Source organism: Catharus ustulatus, chromosome 4 (assembly GCF_009819885.2).
Source record: "Catharus ustulatus isolate bCatUst1 chromosome 4, bCatUst1.pri.v2, whole genome shotgun sequence".
NCBI lineage: Eukaryota > Metazoa > Chordata > Aves > Passeriformes > Turdidae > Catharus > Catharus ustulatus.
In genome coordinates, this window is record NC_046224.1 from 70,134,036 (window position 1) to 70,146,355 (window position 12,320).

The 12,320-nt window shown below is 38.5% G+C and overlaps 1 protein-coding gene across 1 annotated transcript in view; it reads right to left on the reverse strand.

The window, feature by feature from the left end:
* The window catches only part of TRIM24 (tripartite motif containing 24), a 56,857-nt gene that overhangs the window by 7,308 nt on the left and 37,229 nt on the right, over positions 1 to 12,320 (reverse strand). The window contains exons 7-14 of the mRNA XM_033059021.2: positions 11,743 to 11,889; positions 9,188 to 9,305; positions 7,664 to 7,929; positions 6,867 to 7,031; positions 5,192 to 5,371; positions 3,463 to 3,598; positions 2,368 to 2,440; positions 896 to 1,064 (exon numbers count right to left, since the gene is read on the reverse strand). Coding sequence (XP_032914912.1) covers positions 896 to 1,064; positions 2,368 to 2,440; positions 3,463 to 3,598; positions 5,192 to 5,371; positions 6,867 to 7,031; positions 7,664 to 7,929; positions 9,188 to 9,305; positions 11,743 to 11,889 — 1,254 coding nt within the window. The remainder of the gene's footprint in view (positions 1 to 895; positions 1,065 to 2,367; positions 2,441 to 3,462; positions 3,599 to 5,191; positions 5,372 to 6,866; positions 7,032 to 7,663; positions 7,930 to 9,187; positions 9,306 to 11,742; positions 11,890 to 12,320) is intronic.

Consider the following 12,320-nt stretch of genomic DNA (forward strand, 5'->3'; position numbering starts at 1 on the left):
CAACTGTCTTGGGTTACAATACAGGATCTATTCTATCACCATCTGTTGAGGGTGGGGCAGTGATCCTTATCTGCATGGGAGATATTCTGCTAATGGGCCATCCATTGAAACCAGGCAGGGCATTGTTCTTTATCTTTTCACAACCCATCCTTCCTCCAGCCAGTCATTTTCTGCTAATGGCCATTGAGTCCCACTGTGGGACTGATAAAATTACTGCATCCCATTGGAAGTTGCTCCAGCCAGGGGGAAGAGCCCAACATTTCTTACCAAGATAAAAACAGAGGTTTTGGGACACTAAGGGAGCCCCTTTCTCCACTGGACTCCAGAGGAAAACCGGATTTCTCCACATCACCACTGGACCTCCGGAGGGAAACTGCACCTTGTACAGGAGCACTGCTCCAACTGAGCCACATCTGTCACTGCAGGAGGATGCAGCCACCATTTAATGGGACTGCTACCAACACCCTGCCTGACGGGGTGTCAGGTTGTACTCTGACTTTGTCAGGGTTTGGAGTTTGTTTCTTTGTAGTACTGTATTTCTATTTTAATTTCCCTAGTAAAGAACTGTTATTCCTAATTCCCATATCTTTGCCTGAAAGTCCCTTGATTTCAAAATTCTAATAATTTGGAGGGAGAGGGTTTACATTCTCCATTTCAAAGAGAAGCTCCTGCCTTTCTCAGCAGACACCTGTCCTCCAAACTAAAACAGCAACTTTTTGTTCTTTGTCCATATATAAGCCACACCTGATTATAAGCCGCACTTCTGGGTTCGGACCAAAATTTTAGTCAAAATGGTGCGGTTTATAATCGTGAAATTACTGTAAATCATTTTAGTCCCCATAAACACAAAACACCCTGCAAAGAGAAAGGAGATCTTTCTAGCTGTAAACCTTACATTCCGAGGCCGGGATTCCTCCTCTTCCTCTTCCTTCACTACAACAATTGGGAAATCAAAGCTCTCGTTGGATGCAGTTGTCTCCTGTTTAATTTTGATTGGCTCCAACATAACTACAGGGACTTTGTGCGTAGAGTCAGCTCCTGGTGGTCTGCTGGATGAGCCGGAACTGTGAATGACATGGAGAGGCAGGAAAAAACGGAAATTAGGAGTCAGAACTGGACACCTTTTGTACACTGACGCTTTCCAAGACCTCAGGATGTTCGTCTACTTTGTTTCTTTGAATCCTGAGCAGTATTCCCTTTATGAAATGCAACATCCAAGCTAATTTCCTTTGATGTATACTGAAAAAGCATTACCAAATGGGAAAATTTTATAGTACAATCCCAAAATTAGAGAATTACTCATGGTTTGATCCATTAGTGCAAAATTTGCAAATAATCTCAGTTTCTTTCAGGTCATACACAAAAAAGCACTTCCATTGAACATTCTAAACCACACAACTGAATAAGGCAGATAAAACACATGCTTACATTAGTTTGGAAATCTTTCCTAGAGCCTTGTAGCTCTACCAAAACTTAGACCCTACTTTTAGAACTAGATGTGTCTTTTTTCATGTATTTATTACTAACAGGATGAGAATGGACAATTGAACTTTAAAATACCTGCTTATCTTTTTAAATAAAAATGAAGAATTTAAATCTAACAAAATTAATTCAAGGAGCAGCATATCAAATCACAATTTTAAATGCAAGTAAAGACTCTTCAAACAACCATTTAAACTGTTCATTTAAACTGTTCATAAGAGTCCTTCACAGAATTTACCATGTAAATGGAATAGTGCAAAAGGTATTCTAGATTAAAAAGCACCTGCATTCTTAACTCAAGTAGGATGAATGTAATCTGATTTTTCTCTGCATGAAAAATTAATGTCTCATGTATGCTCTAATTTATTGCAATGCATTTACAGATCTGCACTCTTCAAACAACACTGTGTAAATATATTTGTTCATTAATATTCCATCAGTAAGGGATAAAAACATTTGTATAGACTCTCGGTAGATATCTAGTGCTCACTTAACTGTATTGCAGCAGAAGATTCTTAATAACCCTCTTTGTAACATCAGTTCCTTAAATCTGAAGTAATTTATAGTTCCACAAGGGCTTTTAATATGCAGCTTTTTCCTTTAGCTGATTTTTCTGAACTTAAAACCTAATTTATAAATGGTATTCTTTTAATAATGCCAACCTAGCCATCAGTTATAGAGTCAATACATCTTCAGATGTTCTATTAATACACTACAAATGAAATTACTGCTTTTAGAATGCAAAGAGTGCTGTAACAGCCATCAGGCCTGACCTGTTAACAGAGAAGGTGAGACAACAACATCTTTATGCATTTAAGAGAGAAGAGAGTGAGGCATGTTCTGTGGAGGTGGAAGTTTCATTTTCTTCTCACACTCTTTCCTTACCTCTCTCTGCTCCCAACACTGGAGGCGCTGGGTGAACGCATCGGAGGGTGTACGTTTGTCACACTGATTCCTCCTAGGACACAAGGATCAGATTAGAACAGAACACAGGTCTCAAGTCTGAGACACGACTCAGAGAAGTACACACATTTTGGGGAAAATTCCTCCTGCAGTGAGAAATATCTCATTTAATACATCTTCATGGAAGATTAACAGGCATGAGATAACAGAGGGAAACAGAAGACTACGAAAGGGCCCATTACATGAAGCAGGCTGATGGGTGAGTGAGTACCTTTGCCTGGCTGACCTCTTCACCTGATCACACACTGTTTTATTAAATAATTCAAGCAGATCTCGCAGGAGAACTGCCAGAAAACTTTGAGCTGGTGAGCAGGAAGAAGTCTGGAGGACAGATACAAGAGAGACCAAAGGTCTGGGGCCCAGAGAGCCAAAAGCCTTGTGAAGCAGAGTGCTGAGCAGCAGTCCTGAGAAGCCTGAATGGGCTGTTTGTGCTGCCTGTGAATGCACTGCCCCCTGTCTCTGTTACCTCACCCCAATCTGGGACCACCACGTGAGTGCATGAACATTGCAGGAGTGCTCCCTGGGAATTCCCACTCACACAGCCTTCCCATGGTGACTGCAATCCCCTGGATCCTCCAGGTCCACCTCACTGAACCACCCATTCCAGTAACTTCTCTGGTCCTCCTGTGTCAGTGCTGCACTACCCACCCAGGGCACCATTTCTAGTCTGCTGTTACATCCTGTCTGCCTCCTTCAAATACTTGTATCCTACCACAGCTGCTAGGTTTTCATCTGGTGTACACCTGAGTGTCACTTTGGCTTTCCATCCAATTTGCTAAAATCTACCTTTTCTTTTCCCCTTCCCTGTTTTTAAGATCTGGATGTTTAATTTTGATCACAGTGCTAAAATATTTTCTCAACTCTACCTCCTACTAGGTTTTCTACAACTTTGCCTTCATTTTCTTATCTCTCATCTTTAAGATAAAACAGAATGAATTCTGATGTCAGTGTTGACCTTGCCACATTAGATTTTTCAATTGCAACACTTAAATAGAAAATTGCACCACTTTTCATTACCTGAGAGGCCTGGTGATGGTACCGAGGAATTTGGTGACTGCACAGTCCTGTTTGTAGGGGGTTTTGGCTGATTCTGCTCTACAGTGCCATCCTTCCTTACAGCATTATCCAGTGTGATGCTTCCTGAACAATCAATCTAAAAGATGGGGAAGCAAAGGGAAGCAGTTAGTATTGGGAAGCAAAAAAAACCCCTCAAAACAACAAAAACTCAACAAACCAGAAAGCCTCTGCCACGCTGTTATTTTGAAAGCAAAGACCAAAATGCATTTCACCAAAGTTTACCCATCCAAAAGTGAGATGGTTACTTGAAAACATATCATCTTTCTTTCCCTAAAAAGAAAATGAAATAGCCAAATCTAGACAGTGCTTCATTTTAAGAGCAGATGATTCTCTAAGTGCAAATTTTTCTCCACAGGCTACAGAGAGGGAGCTTTCACATACTGAATTAAGTTTATCTCCACACCTTCTTTGGACATGCTCACATTAAATACACTCCAAAAGATAATACCTATATACAAATTACCCATTGATCCACTGGTGTTTAACAGGACTGGAAGAAACTCAAAGGACACTCAATGCCATCTGGACAGGAGCATGCATATTGACTTAAAATGGAAACAGCAAACCAACACTTGTTCTTTCCACCATGGCTCAGGCCATGAACTTTATTCTAGGGGCTCCCAATGCAGCATTCTAACTTTCTGTAAAAGCTACACATTCTGGTTTGATAATGAAGAATGACTTTTTGAAATGTTTGGTTTATTCCAATATGTAAGATAATGTTTGATAAGATGTACTCAAAGTGGATGCAGCAGCTTTGGCAAGGTCAGCATATTTACAGTGCCATGTTATCTTAAAAGCATAAATTCAATCACACACTAGAGTTCATAACACTGTGCACAGAAATAAACATGCTAAAATGTCTCACAGACTCAGTAGTTTTATGACCATGTTGTGTAGTTTCCCCTTTAAACCTGACAGATACTGTGACTCTGTAGTCCATGTACTCCATTTTAATAAAGAGGACACACAGTATGTAGGTAAAAACAAAGCACAGATGAGAGATAAAGGCAGTACTAGCAAGCTATGACTAGAAAACCATGACACTTCAGATATCTACAAACCTTAGACCATAAAAAACAGGTTTGGAAAAATAAAGTGGAAAAATGAAGTCACCTGACTAAAATTCAGTAACTCCCAACATGGCAAACATGTACCATTCAGAAGAAACCATAAAAGAGAAGCCTAGAAGGTTAAGAAATTATGATCTTACTATGCTCTTTCTAACACCAGCTCACAGACATTTTAGAGAATATATGAAGAAAAAAAGTATCAAATGGAAAAGATATAAGGAATATATCCAGTGTGCTGACCATTAATACCTACCCAAGATAGTTCTTTCAATAACTTAAAAATAGATTTTAAAATGTTAAAAATCTACCAGAAATGCCATCAGCAAACCACGGCTATCTATGGACACTGGTAAACAAAAGCTAAGCTAACACATTTTTGTATGGATCATTATGAGGCCTGCAGAAAAATATGCAGCATACAAATAAACAAGTCCAATTACAATTACAACTTGTAATCATATTTTTCTTAGTTGTCCTAACAGCTGTCTCCCAGAGCAGTTCTGAGTATTTCCAGCAAAGTGCAGGCAACTCTTCATTGTTTATTTTCTAGACCTCAAAATAGAATCCATAAGACATTGCCTCTGTGTTACACTTACATCAGGGAGAGATGGCAGACTATAGGAGCTGCCCACTGGGGAACTCAAATCTATCACAGGGGGACCATAATTCTTCCCATCACTCCCAGCAGCACTGGTGACTGTGGGGCTGGATGGAGTCGATGTTGTGCTGCTTGCAGTTGAAGGGGTAGTTGAAGTTTGTCCACTACTGATCTGCCACTAAAAAGAAGAGACAAAAAAATCCACAGTTCAGCACTTTTTTTCTTTGCAACAGGTCACATCTACTCAATGTACTGATAAAACCAGCAGCTTAGTTCAGGAAGCTGAATTCGCACATAAAATCCTGATTTATTCTGAAGTTCTCTCATTTCAAGAACCAATCTCACAAGACAATGGAAGATGACAAGCAGTTGAAAACTATGAAGAAATGAATGCAAATCCTTAAATTCAAAGCTATATCTCAGTGTTAAGTACCTATTAATATTTCATGCTGCATTGACAGTGTTGTGGAAGAAATGTAACAGTTTTTGTGAAATAAAAGCACTACAGGTAATAGGCTGAAAGCACAACTTCTCCAGTGTTTTACCAAATAAACGGCTATAATGTCACCTGGATACCTTGAAGTCTTTGATGTTGTGCTTCCCTTAACGACATAAAGTCATTAAGAATTTGAAATGCTGACTGGATCTCCAGCCACATACACATTCAACACCATGACATGAAGTTCACAGTCACACCAAATTTCTTTCTCATTTAGGTATATGCAGTTTTCAATGACTTCAGTGGAACTTCCTGGCAAACGCAGGCAAAATCTGACTGCTAAATTCCTTTTTAGTCAGTCATTCTATTTACTGGCCTCTAGTTTAAGAAAGACATTACTGAGTAACGAGGTATCTTTAAAGAAAGGTTTGTAGACAGGTCAGTCTTCTTTTCAGAGGCACAGAAGTGACTTACTTTTTATTCTCAAAAGTTCTCTTAGAACAGTTTTCTTCCATTTAGTTGAAATTAGTTCTCTGACATCATAAGCATTGCAAACATAACTGATATGACACCACTTTTCAGGTCACAGATGTGTTTGATTCCTTCCTGCTTACCTGCACCCAGCAACTCAGGTGGTAATAACATGCTTTTTAGTAAAGATGAGCCTTCCCAAGCATCAAGAACACACATGATGTGTTTGCTTCTGCTCCAGTTCAGCTGCTGATCAGCTGGGCACTCATCAGTCTCACTCAGCAGAGGGCCCACAATTGTGGACTCTCTTTTCTCCCCTCACCTGTAAGAGTTCAGATTTGGATACTCTGGGGAACCATGACAGCTCTAGCTTTTTAGTCAAGGTTTTACCTGGATCCCAGTGAAGTCACTAAACTGGGATTTTCTGATTTGTCTGCTCACTGACTGCAGTGTGCAGACCATGGCCATGCCAAGTTTTGTGTAAGTGGTCAGAAACCACAGCAACAGCAAGTAAGAGAATGAAACACCTGCACAGCACATGCAGTGGCTCACCTCCCTAATGCTTCAGCTGCTCACAACTGTCAAAGTGAAAGCAACTTGCCAGTTATGTCATTAAGTAAACTATGGGTATCTTGTCACAGAAAAATAACACAGTCTCTGTTTTAACTGAAAAACACTCTAGGAGTAGGGCAGAAAAGATGATATAAGCCAAATTTGATGTTGAATTTCTAAATGGGAGAGTGAAAAGGGAAAGAGACTCTACCTGTTTTATAGCTTGCTGTGCCAAAAATGCCATTTGCATTGGGTTGGGCTTTACTGGTGGCCTTGGTAAGTTCTGATTTTGGGGAAATCTCATCTGTTGTGCAGGAAGAGCTGAACCATTGGGCTTATGATGATGATTCTGAAAATGAATCAAACGTGGAGGTGCCTGCATAAAAAAACCAAAACCAGTTCTGCAAGTTAGCTGAGATCTGTTCTATATTCCACACATTTTTTTACTAAATGTCCTTTCAAACTTCTGAAACTCCTCATAAATTATATGCAAACAAATAGTACCACACCGTTCATCTGAATGTCCAAAAGCATTAATTTCAGTGTTAAAATCTAGTAGACAGTTTTGAATTATTTTAACATATGAAGAGACATAACAGGAGCCAGTGAGAGTCTTTCCAGTTTTGAAAGATATATGACAGAATCATTGGGTAATATGTAAAAGAGATGTAGCCAAAAAAAATGAATAACATTAACTTTTGATCAGTTGACAAAACCACAAAAATTCTGCTAAGCACTGTATATGGCCGGACACAACAAGATTTAATTTTTTTTAAAGAATAAATATAGGCTGGGTGTTACCACCAATTTTGCAAGGAAAGTCTGACATGTCCATTCATTTCTCAGAAAAGAAAATGTCCTCTAAACCACCTACATAGCCACATGCTGGAGATAACCATATCTGAAGTTATGTGTCTAGATTTCAGTTCTTTGCTTTTTTCCTATTTCACTTGAATTTCTCCCTCAGTGCCATGCAAAGAAAGAGACTCTGAAAACAGAACTAATTACCTGATGAGAAGCAGGAGGCTGTTGCATGGCTCCTGGCATCCTTGAGTTTGGCAGAACTGCTGGTCCTGCTCTGCGCTGAGCCTGCTGCCTCTGAGCCATGACCTGCTGCTGCATGTGCTGCAGGCGGAGCTGAGCTAAGCTGATCTGGGTGGGGAACTTGGAGAGCTGGTTGGGAGGTAAGCTGCCTGGTGGCTGTAAGTTTGGTTCCATCACAGGGCTCTTGGGCATATGTGGTGGAGTTTCCTTATCTTCAATTACCAAAGAACCTATTTGGAAACAAAATAAATAAAAGAATAAATAAAATCAACACCAAAGTACAGCAGTCAGCAGAAATGCCACCACACTGACTACAATCCAAAACATCTCTTAAGTAACTTGTTCCTTTACTCAGACTTTATTTTATTTTTCTTCACTGGTTCTTATATCTAGCTTACCTATAGAAATTGAACATGTCTGATCATAAACAAAATGGCCTAGAGGTTGTGATTTCTGAAACTAGATAGACAAACATTATTTGGTTTTATCTATCACTTAAACTCTTACAAGAACCCCCCAGTGCTGGTCTATATAGGTGCCAGTTTTACTGTAGCATGTTTTATAACATAAGGGACCATATTTCAGAAGTTCATTAAATAAACATACACAAGAAAAAGAGCCCACCAAACATAGGAAAAAATCAGCTCATGAGAAACATCTCAGCTGAGCAGCAGTTCAGAGTTCTCCCCACAAAACCTGACAGCTGTTTTCTGGAAACATGTTTCACTTTCAATTCCTGTCTCTAAGAAAATTATTTATAAAGAAGGAATTGGGAGAATTTCCTTGCTACCATCCAAGGCCCTCATGTCTGGGAAAAGGAGCTTGTTTGCCTTAAAGAACTGCCACAACACTTCCTTCTTCTGACATTGTAGAGAATCATATATTTGCACCTCTGTACATTGAGAGAGCACTTCTGATAAAAGGCAGAAATATCTCACAACACCTTCTGCACATGACAGAAAAATAAAAATGCCCACCAAGATAACAATGGAGAGAGAAAGGAAGCGCAACAGTCAAAATCCTGAAAGATCTCTAAAACCTTCAAGTCCTCCTGCTAAGCTGTTGAGTTCTTAGGGTGCTTATCACTGTGGCTGAAAGTTGTCTCATGACAAAGGACCTGGAGTGTTGGTTGACAGCAGGAACCCTTTCTTAGGATGTGAAATAGGATTAAAAAGTGTTTTCTGAGTTTCAGCAGCCAGACAGGGTGAAGTATTAGAGGTATTAGAAGTACAGACCAGAAAACTGAAAGCTGCTATTATTACCATCACATATACCATTCAAACAAGATAAGTTTGTTAATACTTTATCAGAGAATTCATAAATAATACTTTTCCCCATGCAGTGCACTTTCAATGTTTTTCACAGTTAGGGAAATACATTAAACAGAGTAAACAAAGAAGCAAATACCGTAGAAGCTATCATCACAAAAAGAAAGCTGCTTTCAAAACAGTTTCAGGACACCAAAGGGCTAATAAAAATTTCTCATACCTAGATTGAAAATATTCTGAGCCCAGAAGCTAGGATCACAGTGGAACTGGATGGTATTGTTAGTCACTGGGGAAGGATCACACCGTGCTCGGAGGAGATAGCGTAGTCGATATGTAATCTAGAACAAGAACAAAAACAAGTTTTGGGTTTTTTTTTTCCTCTGGGGCCAGAGCCATGAATCTGAACAGCACAAAAAACCCAAACACACACACGTACACCACTCCCACACACACCAAACAAAGCAACCAATCAAAAAAACCCACCAAGAAAAACTCCCCTGAACAAGCCCCTAGAGAATAGAGGTTAAAGATAGAGAAACGTGTCCAAGCTACAAATAAAGAGGTATTTTTAACATCTTTCCCTTATTCCTAAAGTAGTTTAAAAAGAAGTTAGCTACAGTCTAAATAAAAATAACAATTCTTCCCTGTAGAAATAAAAAAATTCTAAAAACTTGGCCATTATATTCAATGACTTTATCTACTTGCAAGTGAATTTCAGATTTACATAACCATTGATGTTTTTCCCCCCCACAAATCTATTTTAGCCCATTCATTTCTCTTTTAAAGTATGCCATTCATTTGGCAACAAGTCTGATCACAGGGAATTTTCTTTTGTACTAAATTTAAGCTTTCTTCAGATAGTCAAAGAACAGATTTTTATAAACTGTCTTTGAAAACTCAGATTCACAGATATTTTCAGATTTTTCCAATACCTTGGTTCCAAAGAACTGGGCTGTGATTACACAAGAGAATATCCTACCAAATGCTCACAAATTTATCTAGTTCCTAAAAAGAAAATGTTGTCTTGCAGTTGTTTCACTAGAAATGTCAGGAACTGATAGACCAAAATATACCAGGCACTAATTTTAGAATCACACACAGCAGATCCTGATAAAAAAAAAAAAACCTTGAGGAGTTCAACTCTTGTTTTTCTTAACTGATAGATTATTTCCTGGAAAAGAGATATATTTGGCAAAATCATCTTAACTGTTTAAATTATACAAGTTTGGTCTTTTTTTTTTTTTTTTTTGAGAGGAATTTTGTAAGAGCTTCCAGTGTACAAATTTTTTCTTTTAAATTTTAAGCACGTCAGTTTAAGACTGTACTCAAAAAACATTTAACGTGACTCAAGATTTTTGAACAACCATGGAAAAATTCTAATAAATTTTAATTATTACTGTTTTGGATAGAGATTTCCTTAGGATCTGTGTGTACATTACCAGAATCAAGTAGACTACAGTACAGAAATTCTAGACTTTCATCCTGTGACCAGCACTGGTCACACACACACTTCCTGTCATAGTTTGCTCCATTGTTTTCCTGCTATTGTCCACACTGCTCCATTATTTTCCTGCTATTGTGCACACACACGTATTGTAGATGAACTCCTGACTGGTCACCTTGTGTTAGTAGAAGTGAAAAGTACAGCCTGAGAGTACAACCCCTGAGTTCCACTGCTGCCCTAAAGTCTGATGGGCATTCCTTCCTCTCTCCTGGATATGCTGGAGCAGAAGTCCCATATGCTCCTCTATGCATAACTCCTTGGAAATAGATTTTTCCAAATGCCCACAAATAGGCTATCCACTCAACTCCTGAGCAGCACCAACTTTCTAAAGCTTAATCTGTTCTTTTGAAAAATATTTTTCATTTGCCGAGGCTTTCAGGGCTAGCTAGTCCTTTCTTTCAGCTGTCTAATGTTTATATGATGAAGATGCCAGAAACTCAACTTGTTTTCTTACTCATGTAGCAGAGTCTTGGTGGCAACACTAAACAATTATAAACAACATGACTCAGCTTGATGTCCTTTTTCTCTATTCAATTAAAAAAAATATGATTGGCTGAGGTAGCATATATAAGGCAGACCAAATGAATTTAACTACTTGAAGTTGATAAAAACACGAAATATTCTGCTTTAGCTTAAAGTATCAATAATGGGTATTAAAAAAATTAAAAAGAAAAATAAAAAAGAAAAGAAAACACCACCAAAACCCAACAGCAAACCCAAATCCAAACAAACAAACCCCACCAAATATCCTGGTAGGTTCTCAACTAACAACAAGAATAAAGAAAAAAACTTTGTGAACCAGTTTATAGGAATTGGGGAAAAAAAAAAAAAAAGACAGCTAGCATCTTTGCTCAACATTGCCTCAGATTTCTGCTATCAAGCAAGTACAGTCTACTAACCCTTGGAAAAATCAAGGTAAGTTTTTGGTTTTTCTTTTCTTTCAAGTTTTCTAGGATTTCTGTTCATCATGAACAGTCAGCTTAGTGAGACAACATGCACTCAGATCTTAAGGGTCATACAGCAATGAAATATTTAGCTTTGTAATTGTTGGACAAATAAAAGCCTTAGTTTAATTTTTATAGATTTTGAAAGACTTTTCAGTGGGAGATGAACCTGGCGGAACAAGGACATACAATAAAATATAAATATTCCAATTAGCAGAAAAGCATTAAAAATTGTAACAGCCCAGTACTCCTGACAAGCATATGCATGCATATGTGACTTAACTCTAGTCTCTAGGTGAATGGAGAGAGCTGTCTTCCTAACCTTACCAGGCGTTTACTGTACAACAGTGCTGTGCTGCTCCCACTGGAAACCGCCCATTTGGAAAAATTCATGACGTGTTCCAGCTGTTTAGAGAGACCTGCCACTTCCTGTTGTTGCTGCAGAAGTTTCATCCTATGCTCTTTTGCCAGAGTCTGCAAGTAGAAAAGTAGTTCCAGTCAAAAAATTCAATTTAAAAGACATTAACTTTCATATTGGTAATTCACAGTGATCACGTGGTTTCACTTAGCTCCTCTAAAAAGGACTCCTGCCCCCTGATGCAGCTATCAAACAAAAAAGTGAGTTTTTTCTTTCACTGACACATTTACTCAAGATATCAGCACTTTTTGTGGTAATGACACATTTTTACATTTATATATATGCATGTGTGTGCCCTTCTACACACAAAACACACACACTTTTTCAAACACAATTGGAGATAATATTTTTCCAGGTACCCATTCTAGACAATTCTCTCCTGTGTTTTGCTACTGGATTACTGAATTTATGAAAAATTCTGATAGAACACTTTTCATGCATGATGTGTAGAATTTTGAATTGCAAAAGCATGGAGAAAGAAACTGGT